This window comes from Carassius gibelio, chromosome A3 (assembly GCF_023724105.1).
Source record: "Carassius gibelio isolate Cgi1373 ecotype wild population from Czech Republic chromosome A3, carGib1.2-hapl.c, whole genome shotgun sequence".
Classification (NCBI taxonomy): Eukaryota; Metazoa; Chordata; class Actinopteri; order Cypriniformes; family Cyprinidae; genus Carassius; species Carassius gibelio.
This window is the reverse complement of record NC_068373.1, coordinates 23,200,001-23,222,277: the sequence shown is the minus strand read 5'-3', so window position 1 is coordinate 23,222,277 and position 22,277 is coordinate 23,200,001. Positions and strand designations below refer to the sequence as shown.

The 22,277-nt window shown below is 39.8% G+C and overlaps 1 protein-coding gene across 2 annotated transcripts; it reads left to right on the top strand.

Annotated features, from left to right (window-relative positions):
- The first annotated feature begins 2,345 nt into the window (after positions 1-2,345).
- Positions 2,346-22,049, top strand: LOC127952363 (ubiquitin carboxyl-terminal hydrolase 31). 2 transcript variants are annotated; one of them, XM_052550749.1, is made up of 17 exons: positions 2,346-4,106; positions 4,956-5,093; positions 6,673-6,767; positions 6,853-6,945; positions 9,404-9,539; positions 9,795-9,942; positions 12,243-12,417; positions 12,571-12,682; positions 12,797-12,891; positions 13,252-13,329; positions 14,651-14,780; positions 15,504-15,623; positions 16,209-16,434; positions 16,547-16,705; positions 17,339-17,491; positions 17,670-17,708; positions 17,795-22,049. In XM_052550749.1, the coding sequence occupies exons 1-17, from the start codon at positions 3,579-3,581 to the stop codon at positions 19,282-19,284; spliced, it is 3,915 nt and encodes a 1,304-aa protein (XP_052406709.1). In that variant the 5' UTR covers positions 2,346-3,578; the 3' UTR covers positions 19,285-22,049. The 2 variants fall into 2 exon arrangements, with proteins under 2 accessions (XP_052406709.1, XP_052406720.1); XM_052550760.1 differs by lacking the exon at positions 17,670-17,708.
- The last annotated feature ends 228 nt before the right edge of the window (positions 22,050-22,277 follow it).

Here is a 22,277-nt window from a genome sequence, read left to right as displayed (position 1 = left end):
CAGTGTTTTTCTTTCTTTTGTATTTGAAGTATACTGATATGCATGGTTTTTTTTTACCTAAGCTTGAATGCATAAATGTATAACTTAAAAGCGTCTTAACTGTAATGACACAACTACAACAGCAGAGGGCATTTTAAGGTACTTTAAAGTTGGAACGGTGTTGTTTTATATATATATATTTATATTTATTTATTTAAAAATATTTTATTTTAAAAATTTGTTATATAGTTATTTTCTATTTGAATAATTAATAATTGAAATATTTCAATTTAGGATTTTCTATTTGTCCTTAATTTATCCAGGAAAATAAACTTTCTGTGATTTTAAACTTTTTATGAAGTGTTTTTTATGACCCCCCCCCCTCCCCCCAGAAACTTTTAAAAATAGTAATAAAAAACACTACCCACAATGTGCAAAGTTAAATCTCACTTAAAAATGTGTAACAAACTTTAACATTGCAAACTTTTAACATTACTTTGTCCCGAACTGATTCTAGTTTCTCTTGAACAAACGTGTGTTTTTGACTGCACAAAACATTCTGCTCATGCACATACAGGGAGCTTTGTGCAGGTGCGCTTGCGCAATTTCCCATGACATTTCAACATGCTGCGACACGCTTTTCTGCCTTGTTTATGTGTCTTTGCCTAACGGGGTGCATGCTCTGTTCAGCAGTGGCAATGCCCTGTCCCTCCGATGAGTAACTGCACTTTGACTCTTAGCAACAAGCCAGCCAATCCCTCCATACAACCTGCACCAAGCTCAGATTTCTATTGGCCAAAACGTCAGAAGAGATAGATTTATTAGGGAGCAGCACAACAGCTAAGCATTATTAAAGAGAATTTGCCCAAACAGGACAGCCCTGTTGCATCTCAGCCTGTTTCAAAGCCATTTATGTAAGAAAAACAGTGCTTTTGTAGGCAGAGAAAGCTTTCAAAGAGATTGTTTTCCCTCTTGAGATGGCATTCTGAATGTGCTGACGTAACATATATATATGTCTTTTCATGAAAAGGTGTAGAAAAGGTGTTAAATGACTTGCCTTTGAAATAAAGGAGTCATTTTCTGTTTCTGACCTCAGATGACGTACATCACGCAGTGCTTTGAGAATCCACAGAATTATCACAATCCACAGGGGAAAAAAGCTATGAAGATATAAATGAAGTCATTAAAGGTCATGCATTTTTAATATGTGTCCTATATTGAGCACCCCAGCTATTCTTTATTCCATGCAGAAGAGAACAGTTCTGTGTGTAGATGGAGTGTTATGCAGATGGATGGGCTACAGGGGAAGAGCAGAGAGCTTTCTGCCAGACAGAGATGCTGCTCTCATGTTACACCAGACCATAGTCAAACGACCTTGAATGTGTAACAACTGTGGTGGCAGGCCAAACCAATGCCTGATGGGTCACATTCAGTACTCTTCTACATGTACTTGTACTAAAAATTCCATAAATAAATATACAGACACCCCTTAGATAGCTAAAAATATACAGGGGGTGATACTTTTCTATACCCATTGTATATATAAATAACATAAATATGGTCTTATTGAAGAAAAAAAAAACATAATGAAGTAGTATGAATAACATCCAGTACCCTTTTATTAATAAATAAAAAAATACAATAATTTCTCCACAAATACTGGCTATGCAAAACCACTAAGTAGGCCACTTCCCAAAGCATAAAAGTCAGTTGGGTTAAAATCCTGTTTGACAAGATTTTCTAATTAATCTAAAACAGGTTTCTGTGCCGTGACCGCCTCAGAAACACTTTCCTCTCACATCCTGGATACCGTGCACTGCTGGACATCTAATGTCCTCAGTCTTTACACAGTTTTCTCCACTGTCTTTTTTTTTTTTTTTTTTCAAATAGTCTTTGAGAGAAATTGTATTTAATGTTAAATCTTTCAAAGTTTATTTATAATGGCCCTACTCAGAATGGATGATTTTTAAAACAGCCGAAAGCCTTTAGTTATGTCACGATTGCTAGCCAGTTGCAGTTTTTCGCCCACAATATTCATTATTTTTTACATGAAAGATAGTGCTAAATAGCTGTCCAATAAAAAATTAGTCAAAGGGCCACGTTTCAAGTTCGATGAAGTGCTACTTGGGGCTGTGAAGGTACAACAAAACCGTTTAGTTAACGGTTTTAAAACACCTTTATGTTATTGTCGTGCAGTACTTCACAGCTCGAAATCAAAGTACTATGACTCGCTAAAGGTTCAGGAGGACACCCCTAATTCACGAACACAACTTCACACTACAGTAGCTGCTAGAAACTACCTGAACGGACTACTGCTGGGCTATGACGTCACGGCGCACCGCCGCCCTCGCTGTTGCCAGGTCCGCGGTTTCCCCGCATGGATTGGGTTACTTTAACACTGTTGCCGGAGATGAAACCATAGACTGTATAAACGAAGCCAATAACGTGATATTTAATCCACGGAAGGCGAATTTTACCAAGGGAACCCGCCAGAAATGTGTATTTTGCTCCCGGAGTAGCAATAGGACAGGTTTTATTGTGAAAACCTGGCAACGCCCGCCCTGCAGTGTCAGTGATTTTAGAAAAGCGCTCGAGAACGAGACGGCCCACAGACACAACAGGACCACCATCGGAATCCACCAGACACCTTCCTACTTGCCGGCCGAAGACCAAACCGCCGAGTCAACGAGAACACGCGAAAACGTATGGGATTCTTGATGCTCGCCGAACTCTCGCTCGGTCGCGCGCAACTGCCGCTGTAGCATCGTGCTCGCGCGGGATATAGCGGTCTGTGCCTGCCGACTGTTGGATGTGAGATCCGAATAGACAAACTGAAGCATCTCGCCTGCGCGTCTGCATAATATTTAGCGGTCGGAGCGGAGCGTCATTGCCTGGGTGGAGTTGCAGTGCATCGCTCAATTATGCGTGAAGAATCGGCTAGCGCACTAGCATCGCGAGCTAAGCACTGTCCCTTGTTATGACAGTGATCTGTATGCCAACAGCGTTTGATCACGCGCGGCAGTCGAGCGCATTTGACTTTGATGCTGGTGCTGGACACGATCTCCGGTAGAAATCCACTTTTGCCCGTCATTTCATTGACATGGCAAACGGTTAGCCCGGGCAGGCCTAGCTAGCCACTGTGTTAGCTGGAAGAAATCACTTCACCGGATTAGACGAGCATGCAAACCCTAACGGTTTGTTTTTAGCGAGAGGGGCCAGTGATTGTATAATACAGTGTGTTATAGATGCGGAGCGAGTAGATGGCGGACAAACAGCAGCTAGTTAGTTAATAACCGACTGTAAGGCTACTGCCAACTTGACATAACAGGTTTTAATATCTGAAAAGTGGCAGGCGTGCGCATTTCACAATGCATTTTCTCGAGGCAAGTTCAGGTTGTGTCACTGAAGCAAACGCTTGGATAATAGAGGCACTGCCCCCGGCTAGCTAGCTCTCAGTGACTTTTGCGAAGAGAACATGCAAGATCTTGAGTCGATTTTATGCTCTAAATAAGCAGCCAGTGTTTGCACTCGTTTAGCCTCGACTGGCAATTGTAGCTAGATTCTCGCTCGGAAGAGGGGATGACCTAAACACTCCAAACATGTCCAGCAAAGCTTCGGGTAAAGAGAAGAAGTCCGGCTTCAGCAAGAAGCTGTTCCGCCGGGGCTCGGTGCGCTCCGTGGGGAGCTTCATGAACAGAGTCCTGAAGACCCTCTCCACGCTCTCTCATTTCGGCTCGGAGTTGCACGCGCCCGAGGGCGACAAGGACGATGGGGGATTCACAGCCTTAAAGAACGAAGGCAAGGGGTCCGTCGCGTCGGACGACAGTGACTGCGGGGGGTTTCTTCCCGGGGACAAGATCCCCGGAGTGGCCGGTTTGAAAAACCACGGCAATACGTGTTTCATGAACGCTATTCTGCAGTGCCTGAGCAACACGGAGCTGTTCGCCGAGTATCTGGCGCTGGAGCAGTACCGAGGTGACCAGACGGAGGACGAGAAACCCAAGACGAACGGGGTCGTGCAGAGGAAGGGCGGTCAGGACGGAGGAGAGGTGACCGAGCAGCTGTCGGGGCTGGTCCGAGCCCTGTGGACCTTCGAGTACACGCCGCAGCACAGCCGTGACTTCAAAGTAAGTTCACGCGGAGGGGTCTCGTGACGTCGCGGGCACGCCTGGGAATATTTTACCTGTCTTTAATGTCTCTACCTGAGAAATTCCACCCAAGATGTAAAAAATAAAACCACAATCGACATATAATTGCCATATCTTTAACACTGTATCATCAGGTTCTTTTCTCCACATGTTTTGGGAATGACCAGTTGTTGTTAACCTATGGACTCTTGTGAATTCTGTTTTATCCTTTTTACTACAAATTGATTACACTTCCAATCAAGGTTTATGTCTTTATGTCTTCTCAGGGACTATTCTAATTCCTGTATAAATTAATTCAAGAAATTGCACCCGTCTCTGTGACAGCTAGGCATGTCGACTCTTCGGAGTCGGATCTTTTCAGTGAATCATTTTAACTGATTCATGAATGTCGTTCACGAGTTGGAATGAATCAGTTCGAGCTGATTCAACTAACTGTGAATCGGTTATGTGACTTTATCAACTCGCCAAGATTAATTAACGGGAAATTACTGGTTTTGAGTTTTGAACACATTGGAATCATATTTTTCGAAATAAGTACTTTGTGGAAGCTCTCAAGCACACAAACAATGACTTTTTGTTGGTTACTTGTCAGCTTTAAGATATAATTGTAAATACTGTAAAAGTGCTGGTAGGGCAAGATGAGTTTTATTCAGTGGTATATTAACAGAGACTAGAATAGTTGGGAAATGAGCCTCAAACTAATTGTTGCACATGTTGATATTCACATGGCCAAAAAGTAAGATTTATCAATCTTGTAAATCAGTGAGATGTAGATTAGAATCATTCATGTTCAAATAATTGACTAATACTCTGTGTGTATTGTGGTAGAATGCTGTGGCCAAGAGTGCCCTGCAGTACCGGGGAAATGCCCAACACGATGCCCAGGAGTTCCTTCTCTGGCTGCTCGACCGTGTCCATGAAGACCTCAATCATCTTGTACACCCCAACATCAGAGCCTCTATAAAGGTATGGTTGATTTCTTAGTGAACTGACTAAGTTGGGTTTAATGACCGAATGTTTTGCTGATGCATGGCTGTTTGGTCTTAGGATGCCATACAGTACATTCATCTCTTTATGTCAGATGAACTAGAAGACTGAACCACTCTAGCAGTTTACAACGTTTACATAGTTTTATTTTCTTATTTTAACAGCAGCTCCATAAAAGCTTGGGATTTCAATCATTTAAATAGCAGAACAGGAGAAGAGCCAAACGTGGCTTGATTTATTGAGCCATTCAGGCCTGGAATGGCATCTAGGAGTCTCACATCAGACATCAGTCTGACAAAGATCAGGACACATGTTTAGGGAACTTAAATTCTCCCCTATATCAAATGCATGGGATGTTAAATCGCATCCTATGGCCTGTTCGGAAGAGGGCTCGTTGGGTTTCTTTTTACAGGCTGTGGTGTCTAGATCAGGGTCAGCCCCTTGCATGCACTCATGAGGTCATTCAGCTTGTCCGATTGATTTAGATGTACGTTGTGGCTTCCTGGAGTGTGTGCCAAGAAGCACCATGCTGACTGACAGCACTGCTCTGAAGAGCCAGATGCTCAGATGGATTCTTAAACTTATAGAAGAACGCCAGTCTCTCAAATTATTAATCACTTACAGTGTCTTGGCATAATATAGGGCTTTTATTTATTGACTCAAGCTCTACCCTTACGGTGCAGCATAATCATATAAACCTTTACTCTGCCTTCTGACAGCAGTTCTTCTGTGCACTTGGATTGTGTATATAGTGTTTAAAAAAAGTACTATTGTTTTTAGATTTTTTTCCTCGCTTAGGCTGAATTTATTTGATCAAATACAGTAAAAGCATTAATATTGCGAAATATTATTATAATTTAAAATAAATTTTTTTCTATTTGAATATAATTTCAAATGCAATTTATTTTGGTGATGCTCAGCTGAATTTTTCAGCATCATTACTCCAGTCTTCAGTGTCACATGATCTTTCAGAAATCATTCATATAGGCTGATTTGCTGCTCAAAAACATTTCTTATTATTATCATTTTTGAAAACAGTTCTGCTGATGAATGTTTTTGTGGAAACCGTTATACACTTTTTTTTTTTTTTCAGAATTAATATAAATTTAAAAAGAATGACATTTATTTAAAAACGGAGACCTTTACGGATCTCCATTAAAAATATCTTTACTGTCAATTTTGAGCAATTTAATGCATCCTCGCTGAGTAAGAATTTATTTCTTAGTAAAATAAAAATAATTCTGACCCCAAACTTTTGAATGGTAGTGTGCAGTTTGTATTTTGTAACTGTTCAGCAAAAATATAAATTGTAAAATATATATGACCTGTAATATTTGGAGAGTTTTTGACATACCCCTTGTGAAGATCATGTGCGGCCCTGCTTTACGTAGTTGAACCTTATCTGCCTGTACATGACACATTAGTGTGGTAAGTGTTTGTTATGTGATATGCAAATCTGTCATGCATATTTAATAGTTGACCTTCAGCTGGGTTGTCTTGAGTTACTGACAACAGTGTTGTTAAATAGCACCTAACATTCTGTTGTTTGTCACCGAAGCCTCCTATCGAGGAAGACGATGGAGCGTTAGAGGGACCTTCACCACCTCTTTCCGCTGGCTCGTTTGTCCAAGAGCTGTTTCAAGCTCAGTACAGGTAATGATCACTGATGTCTGTCTGTCAGCTGTATTAAATATTTGTCTGAGTTGAAATTGCTCACTGTGTCCTCTGTTGATTCCAGATCGTCACTTACCTGTCCGCACTGTCAGAAACAGAGCAACACTTTTGATCCTTTTCTTTGCATCTCCCTCCCAATTCCATTACCTCACACACGGTAAGCACTGATGGCAGAGAGACCCCCATTTCATTTCTGTGTGTTTTGATCTGTTGGTGTAGACATAAAGACAGATTGATCAACTGTCATGTCTGTATTAATAATGTGACTGATTATCAGGGGTTGGATGAATATGAAGAAATATGCTCGGTCACCTCTGCTGAGTTTAGATGAAGTGTTCGATTTCCAACTTCGTTTCGATTTCATGACTGTTGGAGTAATGTTGTTAATTTAGTCTGCTATGGACTTTCACCTTATGTTCCTGTAGCTTTCTAGTAGTCCAGAAGGCATTGATTAGCATGTATTTAGGTGACCGTTTGCTGCTCAAGAAACATTTCTTATTATTAATGTTGAACACATTTGTTCTGCTTAATATTTTTGTGGAAACAGTGATGCAATTTGTTGTGTTTTTTTCTTGTAATGTTATAGAATGTTCAAGATTATAGCATTTATTTAAAATGGAAGTCTTTTGCATTGCATTACTTGCATTATAAAGGTATTTTAATGCAACCAATTTAATGCATCCTGGCTGAATAAAATAACTACTTCCTTCAAAAAAGAAATACCTTTGAACAGTCATGTACTCATTCCTTGAGTATGATGTTTTTGAGATTTTGTTCTTGTTTAAAGAAATTATGGACTAAATACAATTGAGATCTTGATACAATTGAGAATATTGAGAGCATAATATCATGTTGATTATCAAAGAAAATAATAGGTAGAAAATAATCTGAACAAAGGTAGACAAACAAACCAACAAAAGGTAATGTACAGTAATACTGTTCTGTTCCGCTTCCCCCCCTGAGGTGCTCTGATGCTTTTTTTAAGAGGCCAGTGTAGTGGTTGATCAAGAAGGGCACTTGGTTTAATCCAGAGGCAGTTTTAAGATGCTGAATCTATTAGTAAACGTTAATGTTTAAAGAAGCCGTGCTATTAGAAGACAGACAGTGATTTGCAGTACACCTGCCACTCATAGTACAGCAGAGATGATGAACTACTGAATAATAGTCCCTGGGAGAGAAGAATAGCTGGGCAGGTTTCACTTCCACATCATTATTGAGTAAAACCCTGCCGGTGCCTTCATATCATCCCTTATCCACAAAGTTCTACATCACAGAGAGGAATCGGGGGTGTTTTAACCCGTCCACCCATTGTGGGTTTCTGCACTGTCGGCATCTCTAAGCTCTGAAAAAACATAAGTTCAGAGAGAAAGACTAGATTTGGAGCTCATGCTCTGCCAGCATGAAGAATGACTGATCCGAGGAAGAGGAAATTTCGTCTGGAGGTTCAGCGATGTGCGACTTAAGCGATAGTTGCCCTGGTCATCACAGTCTGTGGGAGTAGATTTCATTTGCCCCCTCCTTAATTTTGTTTATCCATGCTTAGCAAGTGCTGTTATCTCTGTGTATTATTTCATAGGCCATTTATTCCCTACACTTCCCTGATATGCCACTTCACATGGGCAGATATTGATGAGGAGTTGTTGATTTAGTTGGCTTCGCCTTCTGGGGCCACTGCACACAGCTTTTCCTCTTTAGAGATGAGTTTGCTTCCTAATGCCTTTAGAGATGTGATCAAGCATCATTAAAGCAATTCAAAATGCTTTTATTGCTTATAGGCTTCTGAATGTAATACAAGGACTTTAAGTAATGTGTTACATTTGTATCAGCTCGAATTAAAAAAAAATTTTGTAGTTGATTTATTTTATTTACACCTGAATTATAGAAGATGTTTTTGCGCATGAATGTAGTTCTATAAGCGTTAGTCTTTAAAGGGATAGTTCAACCAAAACTTAAAATTGGCATCGTGTACTCACCCTCATGTCATTCTAAATGCATATGACTTTCATCTGTGGAACACAAATGAAGATATTTTTATTGCAACCTTCATTGAATATCTGTTCTACCAAAATGTTCAAGCCTTAATGAGACCATAAAGACAAACAAAACAATAAATAAATGCATTTCTGAAAAGACACAACCACTTTATACAATAAACCCATTTCATTTAGGCTTTTATTGACATATAAACATTGATCAATGTATATACTTAAGAGCACATCATATGTGGTAAACAAGAGCTCAAAAGTTATAGTGTGTCAAGCTAGCACAATTGAATGTGATTGAACCATCTAATTCATATGGATTACTTTTGCTATGTCATGTTATGATGGAATTAACTTTCAGTAGTAGAGGGACAAAAATGGTCTTCATTTGTTTTGACGATGAACAAAATTCCAATGGGTTTGGAACAACATGAGGATGTGCAAATGATGACAGAATTTTCATTTTGGGGGACTCTTAAAGTTAACTTTCAGATAATCTAGGTTAGCAATTACAAGTCTGTAGGTTTGCATGTGGTGATGCATTAACTTTCATTATTAGCACTTGTTTGCTCCAGGGCGACTCTCTCTGAAGTTGCTTTGGATTAAATAGTTGTATCACTTGCCATCCCACAGGCCTCTGTATGTGACCGTGGTTTATCAAGGCAAGTACTCTCACTGCATGAGGATCGGTGTGGCCGTACCACTCAACAGCACTGTGTCCAGACTGAGAGAGGCTGTATCACGTGAGACCAAGATCCCACCAGACCAGGTGCAGATTCCACAGGGTTTTTCTTGCACAGTACTGAGATGTTGTTTTCATCAATTTCCAATCTTTGTATAAAGATCTTTCTCTGTTTTCCTGAATACATCATTGATTCTCTGTTAATACTGAAGTGTGGACATTAAGGGTTGATTGCTGTTTGTATGTTCGTCTTCCCGCATGATGTCATCAACCAAAGCCGTTTCATGTTTGTTTGCCTTGTTTTACCACTTCTGACCATCCGTCTCTCTTATGTCTGTGCAGTTTGTCCTGACTGAAATGTATTACGACGGTTTCCACCGCTCCTTTTGTGACGATGACGACGATCTTGATATCATTCAAGAAAGTGACTCAGTCTTTGCTTTTGAAACTCCTGAGACTTTTAGATTAGAAAACATTCGCTCTAAAAGAGGTACTCTTTCATGCATTGCACTTTTGTTATAGCTCAAAGTATACATCAGTTTTGATGTGAATGCTTAGCGCACAGCCAAATACTTCTGCTTTCATAGTATTCTCCATTTGATTACATGCAAACACAGATGGTCGAATTGACACGTCTGCACTAGAAAGTTCGATTTTTGTTGAGTGTTTGGTCTGTGCCATTTCACTCTGAAATTTGACCAATAAAAATATATTTGTACTTGTTCAAACTTGTTACAGGTATCTCTTTACTTGCTCATCAATGTAGGCGTCTGTTGTTGTTACATCTCCAGTAGTTTGTTTTTGTTTCAGTTCAGTTTCTTTTTCGACTGTTAAACCATGGGCCGGGCCAGTGTTGCCCCCTTTCGGAGCAACTAATTAAAAAAAAACCTCAAGTCGCCTGTATGTGCAGTTAGAAAAATATGTGCAGTATGTGCAGTTAGAAAAATCAGGCTGTGCTGACGATAGTATTTATGCAACTGTATGCAAAACCCTGGCGTACATGTAAAAACCGAAGTATACTTTGGGCTTGAGAAAAACTGAATGTTTATCAAGTAATATTAATTTAAAGCAATCATTTATCGAAAAATAGCTAAAGATAGTCATTTGTCTTTGAAAACATACAGGTGCATCAAGATTTATTTCAGTTATTCAACTAAAATTGTGAAACTTGTGTATTTAAATAAATTCAATGCACACAGACTGAAGTAGTTTAAGTCTTTGGTTCTTTTAATTGTGATGATTTAATTATTAGTTAATTAATAGTTAATTTTGGCTCACATTTAACAAAAACCCACCAATTCAATCTGAGCAAATTAGAATACTTCATAAAACCAAAAAAAAAAAAAATGGATTGTTGTCCTTCTGGAAAGTATGTTCATTTACTGTACATGTACTCAATACTTGGTAGGGGTTCCTTTTGCGCTTTAATCACTGCCTCAATTCGGCGTGGCATGGAGGTGATCAGTTTGTGGCACTGCTGAGGTGGTATGGAAGCCCAGGTTTCTTTGACTGTAGCCTTCAGCTCATCTGCATTTTTTGGTCTCTTGTTTCTCATTTTCCTCTTGACAATACCACATAGATTCTCTGTGGGGTTCAGGTCTGGTGCGTTTGCTTGCCAGTCAAGCACACCAACACCGTGGTCATTTAACCAACTTTCGGTGCTTTTGGCAGTGTGGGCAGAATGAAAATCTGCATCTTCTGAAAATGAAAGCAGCAATTTCAAAAGATGGTCGGCAGAAGGAAGCATGAAATGCTCCGAAATTTATTGGTAAATGGTTGCAGTGACTTTTGGTTTTCACAAAAACACAATGGTCCAACACCAGCAGATGACATTGCACCCCAAATCATCACAGACTGTGGAAACTTAACACTGGACTTAGAGCAACTTGGGCTATGAGCTTCTCCACCCTTCCTTCAAACTCTAGAACATTGGTTTCCAAATGAAATGCAGAACTTGCTCTCGTCTAAAAAGAGGACTTTGGACCACTAGGGAACAGTCCAGTTCTTTTTCTCCGTAGCCCAGGTAAGACGCCTCTGATATTGTTTGTGGTTCAGCAAAATCCATGACAATTCTGTGTGTGGTGGCTCTTGATGCCTTGATCCCAGCCTCAGTCCATTCCTTGTGAAGTTCACTCAAATTCTTGAATTGTTTTTGTTTGACAATTCACACAAGGCTGCGGTTCTCTCGGGTTGGTTGAGCATCTTTTTTCCCCACACTTTTTCCTTCCACTCAACTTTCTGTTAACATGCTTGGATACAGCACTCTGTGAACAGCAAGCTTCTTTGGCAATGGAAAGTTTGTGGCTTACCCTCCTTATGAAGGGTGTCAATGATTGTCTTCCGGACAACTGTCAGATCAGCAGTCTTCCACATGATTCTGTAGCCTAGTGAACCAAACTGAGAGACCATTTTGAAGGCTCAGCTGATTGGCATGTCACCATATTCTAATTTGTTGAGATTATGATTTGAGATTACGATTGTGAATTGGTGGGTTTTAGTTAAATGTGAGCCAAAATCATCACAATTAAAAGAACCGAAGACTTAAACTACTTCCGTCTGTGTGCATTGAATTGATTTAATACATGAGTTTCACCATTTGTGTTGAATTACTGAAATGAACTTTTTTTCTACGACATTCTAATTTGAGATGCACCTATAGAAACTAAACCTATCTTAGATTAGGATCATAATAAAAGTAGAGAGAATTGGAGAGTTTGAAATGAATCTTGATACTATTTGTTAATTTTTGTTGTTTTTAGTGATGCAAGTAACATTTTAAACCATTTCCAGGAAGCCTCCTTGCTAATCTGAATCAGAACAATGTGAAATACGGAGTGGAGACAAACCGGACGCCGTCTTTCATGCAAGGAGCAATGAATCCAGTATCTCCTAACAAAAACACTGGATGTGAGAAAATGATTCTGCTGATTTGTAACAGAGCCTGCACTGGCCATCAGGGACGGAGGTAAAATGATTGTCTTTCCGACATGCTAACACAAGAATTATATTTGACTCAATGTCTTGCATGGAGAAAATGTTATCTCGTTGTACACAATATGGAAGACAGTAATGTAGCACAAAGTGGAAAATCAATCCAGTACTTTTTGTTTTTTTGCAGGTTCGGTCTTCCATTTGTACTATATCTGGAGCGCACTGTGACATGGGATGTGTTACAGAAAGAAATTCTGGAGAAAATGCGTCACCTACTAAGGCCAGGGGTTTACATTCAGGTCAGTGAAACCTCTATTTGAAATGCATCTTTTTATTTTATTTTATTTTTTTTATGTCAGTACGATTATGACTTCTTGTCTTGCACTTGTAATAAAGAGGATTGGTTATTTTAGGTTGGACCCTTTAGCTTGCGTGTGGTTGGAGTGGTTGGAATCACATATCTGTTGCCACAGGAGGAGCAGCCACTATGTCACCCCACTGTGGAAAGGTTTGTAATGCATGACCACTGTGTTCAGAGCACATTGTGTGAACTAACATTTCAGGTGTCCTACTGGCTGATTTAGACATGTATATTGTTTTACTGTTAGTGCACATAGACCGTTCTTCCACAGGCAAGCAAATATTCAGCACGATTATTAACTACACAGACCTCCAAAGTCTTTTATATTATGCTATATGTATTAATGAGTGTAGATGAAAAGTTTATCTGATTTTGATCATTGAATTTAACAAATGTAATCAAACAAAATACAACACGCTTGATTCTTAATTTTTATCTGTTAAGCTCAGCCAATAGTAAAAGTTATTTTCTCGGCAAACTTGTCTTTCCTTAATTTTTCCTTTTTAGAGCATATAAATCCTGTGGGCCAGGAGGACCTCCTCATGTTAAGATCGTAGTGGAGTGGGACAAAGAAACCAAGGAATAGTAAGTAAAACTAAGCCACAATTAATAACTTGTATATAGTTTTTGATTTTATTTTATTTTATTTGTTTTGGTTTTGGTAGTGGGCCCAAAATAACATTTAGACAATTAAACCACACTTAAAAATCGCTGAACATCATTGCATTAGATCAGAGTCTTCCAAATTGGAAATTTTATCTATTTATTTATTTATTTTTATTTAACCAGGTGAGCACGTTGAGAACAGTTTCTCATTTGCAACGGCGACCTGGCCAAGATAAAAATGTTGAAGTACAGAGAACATAAAATTACACATTTAATTTCAAGACAAAGAGGTACACAATAAAAAAATAATAAGACGAATACAATGTGCAGGTCATCAGATCAAACAGTTAAGAATTTGTACAAATAGTGCAACAGATGTCAATATATGAAGGTAGATGTTTGGTAATAAAATAAAAAAGGTATATAGTGAAATAGGCGATATCTCACTGGAGTGTGCGTGGAAAGTTATTTTTGTGTGCATGGACAAAAACAATAAACAAAAAAAAAACACACTTTATGCACAGACACATCTTGGATATATTTGAATTGAAAACCGCTGGCGGTTTGCGAGGGAACTGCCGTTAATGAGTAGTTGAAACGCTAATAACAAGATAATTAAATTAAATGATTAAATACAAAATTAAAATGAATACTTTTTTTTAATAATAAAAATGATAAAAAAATAAATAAAAATAATGCTTATTTAGAAAGTTTTTTTTTTTCTTGTCATGTGACCATTAACTGTGTGTATTGTTAAATTATGGAAGTATTATCCTAAAATCTCGAGGGGGGGGGGGGGGGGTTTATTTTGATTTTAGGTCAAATGGGTTTAGCTGAAAGAAAAGTTTTGGAACCCCTGCATTAAAAATAAAAAAGGCTTTTACCCCTGCATTAAAAAATAAAATAAATAAAGGCTTTTAGATTGCTACTTGGTTTACTTGTTTGTTTCTTTAATGAAATAAGCTTTGTATATATAATATAATAATATTATAAAATAAGTCTGTAGGTGAATGTATAACTTTAAATAAAATTCTATACATAAATTTCAGAACTAGAAATATCAGTGAAGCTAGAAAAGAAGGGTAATTTAAATTATTTTATATTAAAGTTCGACACTTTAAGCGTCAAAGGAGTTTCTTGACCACATGTGTGCATGTATTAAATATTCTCTGGCAGACTGTTAGAGAGAATATCTTGCAGATAAAAAAACAAAAACAAAAAAAAAAATTTGGGGGTTAGCAGACATGCTTGATTGGTCTGGTTAGAGAGTTGTTTCCAGTGTATGTTTTGATTTCCACAGCTTGTTTGGACACACTGAGGAAGAGTACATCCCTGATGCTGAGAGTGTGTATCTGCACAGAGAGCAGCACCATCAGCCGCAGGCCTGCACCCTCGCTCAGTGCTTCCAGCTCTACACCAAAGAGGAGCAGGTAAAAGTCTGGCAGAATAGTTTTATCCATGTAAAGGATCCATTTACCCAAAAGAGAAAACTGTCATGTACTCACTTTCATGTCTTTCCAAAACTGTATGACTGACGCACTGACTTTTGTTGAACCCCACAAAATAATAAAAATTAAAGGTGATCATGGCTGTCAAACAAGATTTTCTGTGAATAATGGCTTAAAATTCTGTCTCTTGCTCTCACAATATGCAGTTTATGTTTTTCTGCCATCTTTGGAGCTTGACAGCCCCCATCCACTTTCATTGTATGGAAATTAACGGCTCAGACATTCATCCTCCTGTGTTCATGGAAAAAAGAAATTCATACAGGTTTTGAATGACATGAGTGAGTAAATGATGACAGAACTTTGATTGGTTGGGTGAGCTATCCCTTTAAAAGAACCCTCACACTCCTTTAGTTTATTTAATTTCCACTTTTCCAGAGCTGCCTTTGTGGGCACATATGCCAAGGTTAATTCTGCTGTCAGTGCTGTTTTAAAATTGCCAGTTTTTCTGCGAACACATCTTTAACTCTGGAATAGGTCCACACATCGTATAAATATACACTGTGGTTAGCCAGAGCCGACCTCGGCCAGCAAAGGAAGGGTTTGGAACTGGCTGTACTTTAAGGAAAACTACGAAACAGACAGATTTGTAAATGCAAAACCTCTCTGACTGATGTTGTTTATGTCTGCTTCCTGTATGCCTTCCAGTTGGCCCCAGATGATGCCTGGCGCTGCCCACATTGCAGGCAACTGCAACAGGGGCGGATCAAACTCAGCCTGTGGACCCTGCCGGATGTTCTCATACTGCACCTCAAGAGGTTTAGACAGGTGCTGTTCTAATCAAATCCCATCAACTGCGCAAATGGTGCTCTTAGCAAGTAGTGCAAATATGCGTTAGATTGGCCTGTGGTGAATGGTTGGCGCCCACTCCAGGGAGGATCCTTTAACTGTTTTGAAGGTCTACCTGGAGAGCTGTGTGTAACGATATTGAAGCTCCATATACACCGGGATGAAGGAGGCGGGAACCGGCGCACAATCAAAACATTTTAATATTCAAAATAAATACAAAACAGCGCACCAGCCCCTCGCGGACGACTGGTGCGCATAAATAAAAAGCAAACACATAAAATAATGTCCCAGGCCTGGTCCTCTCTCGTCCTTCACTATAGTCGCTCCAGTTTTATATCCTCCCATCTCCTACGTGGAACTCGATACCCGCGGTGGGGCGCAGGTGCAGCTCATCTTCAATCACTACACCTGGCCTCACTCCTCGTTCCCACGCCTCTCGGCCCCGCCCCACTCGCCACACTGTGTATTCACAGTTTTTTTGGATAAAAGTGTTTAATGTGTGTAAATGTTTTTTTGGATAAAAGTGTTTAATGTGTGTAAATGTGTGCACCTCGTGTCTTCAAGGAAGGAGACAGGCGGGTTAAGATGCAAAACATGGTGCGATTTCCTTTGATTGGCATGGATATGGCTCCTCATGTGGTGAAGAGAAGCCAGAGCAGCTGGAGCTTACCCTCCCACTGGTCACCATGGAGACGACCTTACGGACTTGGTCGTAACCCAGACGACTACCTTTATGACCTCTATGCTGTGTGTAACCATCATGGCAACATGCACAGAGGGCATTACACGGGTAACACCTTAGAGCACTAAGAGCTTGGATTTAGTTCAAAATGTTATTACCTTCTTGATTGGTGGATTTGATATTTCAGTCCTTTCAGTCCCTGTGTTTTAACTCCTAACAGCGTACTGTAAGAACTCCATTGATGGGCAGTGGTATTGCTTTGATGACAGTGAGGTTCTGCCTGTAGCTGACGAGGATGTCTGTCAGCAAACTGCATACATTCTGTTCTATCAAAGGAGGACAACTATTCCCTCGTGGTCGGCAAACAGCTCTGTTGCAGGTGACTCTTGTTCCTCATTGAGTTTTGGGTTGACACAGTTTGTGGACTCATTTGTCTTGTTCTTTTTGAAGTCTTGTGAAGGTGCTGGCATGTGAACCAATTGACCCTCTTTTTCCAGCCCAGTGAAGATGCTTCAAATTAGTGTGACACTCTTTGACGAGAATTTAGTAGAGCCCATTTCCGTTCTGGAGAGTTAAAAAAAAAAACAGAATTAAACGAGTTTGATGGACTGTCTAGACATATCTTGCATCGAAGGGCCTCCAGGTCATTTATGGACATCAAGCTAGGAAAAATGGGATCTTAATAAGTTTTTAAATTTTTCTCATTTTTCCTTCCACAGTATGAAAACAAAATGTTTAATTATGGGGCTGATTTTAATGTAACAACCCCCCCCCCCCCCCCCAAACCAGCTAAGTCCACATCTATATCAACATCTTCGTATTGAACAACCCTGGTGATCAAGTCTATAAATTAACCAATCAGAATATGAGGAATACTGTATCAAAAAAGCGCATTTAATACTAAGTGGACAGAAAATGAAATGTTTTTTTTTTTTGGTGAACACTCATCTGCAACAGTGCAGAACATCCTATAAATGAAGATCCTTATTTTAGTTTTGTGTAATTGTCTCAGGCTCGACCAGCTCATCTTTATGTGAACACTGGGTTAACCGGCTTCAGGGCAGCAGGCCGCCCAGCCTGGCCTCCGGAGCCTCCTCAAGACGCACATCCCTGATCTCTTTGGCAGAGTCAGTGGAGTTTCCCGGTGATCGCAGTGAAGATGATGGTGAGGTGCTTAGTATGCCTCTAACATGGATGTTCATCTTTCTTGTGTCTAATATGTAAATCTTTAGAAGCTAAGTAGTACCATATTTTGCCCTCATCTTCCTTGTGTCCTCTTATTCTGTGTGTTGTGCCAGTGTTTTACACTTGCCTTTCTTTATTATGTCTTCTCTCTCTTGTAGCTTTAGCGCTTACTAACACAGGATCTCCCGGCTTGCTCAGTTAAGAAAAAACTGCATGCCAATGCTCTTTTCATTCAGACAAGTATCAGCACATTAGTTTAATTCTCTCTGTTCTTTGTATTAAGGAGGATTTTCAACGCGGCCCTTCGTGAGGAGCATCCAGCGGCAGAGCTTGTCCTCCAGATCTTCGGTTACCAGCCCTCTGGCTTTCAGTGAAAATGGGATGAAACCTTCCTGGTCCCTGTCACAGAAACTACAAATGAGATCCAACTCGCCCTCGCGATTCTCTTTGGACTCACGCTCCTCCCCTCCCCTCGAGAGGATAGGAGAAGCTTGTGATGACAAAGTGTCCATGTCTTGCTTCGGCAGCTACAGCAGACATGAGCGTCAGCCCAGCAGTAAGGCCCCGCTGGCCATGATGGAGGGTAACGGTAGTGATGACGGCAGTGGGAAATGGATCCTAGACGAGGCCTATTGCAGAGCTCCGACACAGTCTGACCGGAAGAGCTCTAAAGGTGAGCCCATCGACAACAACAACCAAATTAATGCTGTGGACCAGAATGCTCTTGGAGCACTCTCCAAAGAGCAGAAGCATAAGAGCTCCGTGTCAGAGAAGAAAACTGAAGGATCCGCCAGCAAGAAAAGCTCCACCAAGACCAAGGGAGACCAAGAGAAGCCCTCGAAAAAGCGCCAGAGCACCTGTTCTGTAACCAAGTCTCCATCCTCCCAAGTGTCTTCCAGTCCTCAAGCGAAGGGCACCAAAGCGACCAATCTAAAAGAGAAGAGCAATTCTCCCAAAAGTACCAAGGGTACACCTTCAGGAACGCCCTCCAAAAGGAAAGAGTCTTTGCAGGCACAGGAGTCTCCAGTGTGTGGAGGCACAAAGGGGAAGCCATCCCTTACTTCCACACCCCAGTCCTCTGCCTCTCCCTCGCCCACAACAAAAAAGAGCTCCTCGGTGGCTGAGAGGAACTCTGTGTCTGGCAAGAAGAAGCTGGTGGAAAGAGGCTCCAGTAAGGACTTAGCCCACGCCAGTCCCCTGGCAGAGAGGTCTAAAGTCAGTGCCATTCCTCCGCGAACATCCCAACCTAAAACTGCCGAGGCAAGGCGGCCAGTGAGAAGCTCTAGCAGTAGTTCCTCAATCACCAGCTTGCGTTCCCCAAGCGTCTCCTCAAGAGACCTCCGCCGCAGCAGCAAATCCGAGGACAAGGGACTCTCATTTTTCAAGAGCGCACTTCGGCAGAAAGAGACTCGTCGGTCGGCCGATCTGGGCAAGACCACGATTCTCGCCAAGAAGGCTGTCGAGAGGACTGCCAAGTCCAGCAGCCAGTGCAGACTCGATGCTGACGAGGGCGAAGGCTTGGGAAACTCTTCCCAGCAGGTCTCTCCGGAGCCACGCTCCTGCAGGACTGCCACCGATGAGAAAGAGTCCTTGAAGACCTCCACCCCTAACAAACACTCTCTCTTACCAGTAGGCAAGTCCAAGTCTTCCAATCCTGAGGCTAGCCTTCAGTCTCCCATCAATGGGAAGAGACATCTTGAAAGGATCTCATCCTCTAAAAAGCTTTCTTCCAGCATGCAATCCTCTGCACGGCCAACACAGACGCCTCAATGAAATTTAAAAAGCGTTTCCATTATTTTCTGTAATGCAGCTATTTTTTGACGTGCCTAAGAAAAATATAAAGTATATAGTATATACCTGTATTTTACTTTTCTCAAAGAAAATATGTAAATTATCAGAAAGCGCCTTTCTATCCTGCCATGGAGCCAAATCGTTGCCTCTGGCAAGGTATGGTATATGAATCTACTACTGTTCACGACTCTAAATAGGAATGTTTTAACTTAGCACTTTGTATATATTTTTTCTCCCTGGAATAATGCTTAGATGGTATGGATATGTACAATACTTTTTAACTTGGTACCGTTCCTTTTTATTTGGACAAGTCACTTAGGATGAAATTAGATTTTTGCGATATTCCTTGGAGTACTGTACCAATTCACTCCATATCTACACTTGGTGCTATTTACAGTCCAGTGTTCCCCTGGCACTGATACAGTATGAGATAGAGTTACATCATGAAACCTGACCGAATTTGCTACTGTAGACTTAATGGGGTTCAGCAGAGAACAACTCTTTGCTACTTCTCAAAGCCTGCTCTCTTACCCCAACTTTTTTTTGTTTTCTACTCGTGAACAGTTACAAGTGTCCCAGTAGCATAACTGCCCTTAGAAATATGCGCAACAATGCCAACTGCAGGCCGATAGCTGATAGATGAATTGTTGCTGTATGAATGTGATCTTTCAAATGGTGAATTAGTGGAGGACAATCTTTAAACTCACTCTATTTAATTTATTCCAGCAAAACGCTGTATGATCTGGATATATATGGAGGCAGTGTAAGCCCTGCACAAATTTGTTTTGTATATTTTTGTTTTTATAATGACAGTTTGATAGCCACATAATCATACTTGAACCATTTCATGCCCGCTACATCCAATGCCAACATATATGAACGGTTTTCGTTTGGCTTGCTCCGAGCTGGGGATGAACCCTTGTGCGTTTTTATCTCCCATATTTATCTGTGGACAACCAGTGCAATAGTTTTCAACACTTTAGGAGAACGGATATGGCCTTCTGTATTTGGGTAACATGTTGAACTTAGTGTTGCTGAAACAAATTATTTTAAATGTCAATACTGTGCATATGCAATAGTGGTGAAAAAAAACAAAACACTTCATCAGTGTAAATTGAAATTATTTTCAGGACTGTAATGGCTCACCACAATAATGGATTCATTTAAAAATATATCTATATTTTATTTTTTTATTTATTTTTTGTTCTGCAGAAAGGCCTTTTACGTGCTTGTCAACACCATGGAGTTCACCTAAATATATTTTCATTCATTCTCGATTTAGCTTAAACAAGTTCATTTGGCCTGATACAAAATATTATGGACGACAGGAGAAATGTAGGGTTAAGCAAGTCATTATTGGTATATTTGCATAACCGTGTCATTACGCTGTTCATCTTGCTGCCCTGTGATTAAAACATTAATCCAAGCGCCGCTGACGCCACTGTTGAATCTCATTTTCATGCTGCTTTTCGGCCTGAGAAAACCTCTTTCACTTTATCTTAAAATAGATACTTTAGCAATGAACCTAATGTGTAGCACTCTGCCTTTACGCAACATGCTTATATTGTGTGTGCACTGAAAAAACAAAAAAGTAGAAAAAGCAGTATTGCATGATAATATTAATGCATGCACTTAACTATGCAAGTAACTTGCTAAACAAGATGAGTCTGGTTATTAATGTCTGATGATGATGGTGATTATAATTATTATTTTTAGGAAAACAGAGCATGAATTTATTGCTTTTTTTGCACACTTTTCCAACTTTACATTTTTTTTTTATATTGTGATATGAAAGCATAAATTATTAGCTTTAATCATATGTATTCCAAAATTAGCAATTGGCATTGTATTTTCATGCTATTTTCCTTTTATACACTATCTTTTTATTAAAACTATTACTTTAATTCATAAGCTGTTCTTTAGGGTAAGACCTCCCTGTTTCCATGTGATAAATTTAGTTTTTATATTTTTGTAGTCATAGCCTGTTTTGGTTTTACACATTTCGCTGGCGTGATGTGGCCTGGTTATGCTTTCACATGTAGTATGTAGGGAATTTAGCTATGTAACTTTACCGTCAGCATTCAATCAGTGCACACGATTCCTGTATCGCTTGCAATGCCGAATACTAAACACTACATTCACTCTGTCACGCTTTCACGTCATTCCATGTTTTAGGATGTGAATTTCTTGGACCATGAATGGAAATGTTGCAAATGGGATGCTTTCAGCGGCTCAAATGCTAATATGACATGGTCTTATCAAGTGTTTGGATAGGACAGATGATTTTATCATGTTATTGAAGCTGTATCAGTCTCATGGTATAATATGGGTGCTCATGGTTTACACACTGGACTGTAATGACTTCTCTCGACCCAGAGATGTTTTCATGTATTGTTCACGAACTAGTACCTGCTTTGGTGGGTTTAGAACTGGGCTGTCATTTTATTATATGACCATCAGGTCAAGGTCAACCAAAAGAGGAAAATAATATTTAGTTAGAAAAAGCGAAAACCATATAAATGTTTGGTTGCATGAGACTGCGTCAAATGCTTTTTGTTAATTTATTTGTGTGTTTTATGTGTATGCACTTTTATTTTGAATGTTTTTTATTATTATTATTATTATTATTATTTTAAAGAATGCATTTCTTTGAAAAGTCATTTGTATTCATACCATTGTCTCCCTAATGTAAGTTGGCGGTTGAATTATGATTAAAAAATAGACCTGAATTAGAGGTCTAACCTCAATTTTGTTCTCGAAGTAATGTTTTGATTTATTTTATTTGCTTGGCTTGGGTTTGAATGTTTCTTTGCCACAAACACTGTAATATCCAATGCTGACCACAAGATGGGGCTTTCCACCATGCTTTTAATAATAAGCAGCTATACAGAAGATTTTAGAGTAGTTCAAAGCGGGCAATTCTTGACCGTTTTGGAAGTCTTTAGGTAAATATAATCAACTTTCTGGCCCCAATG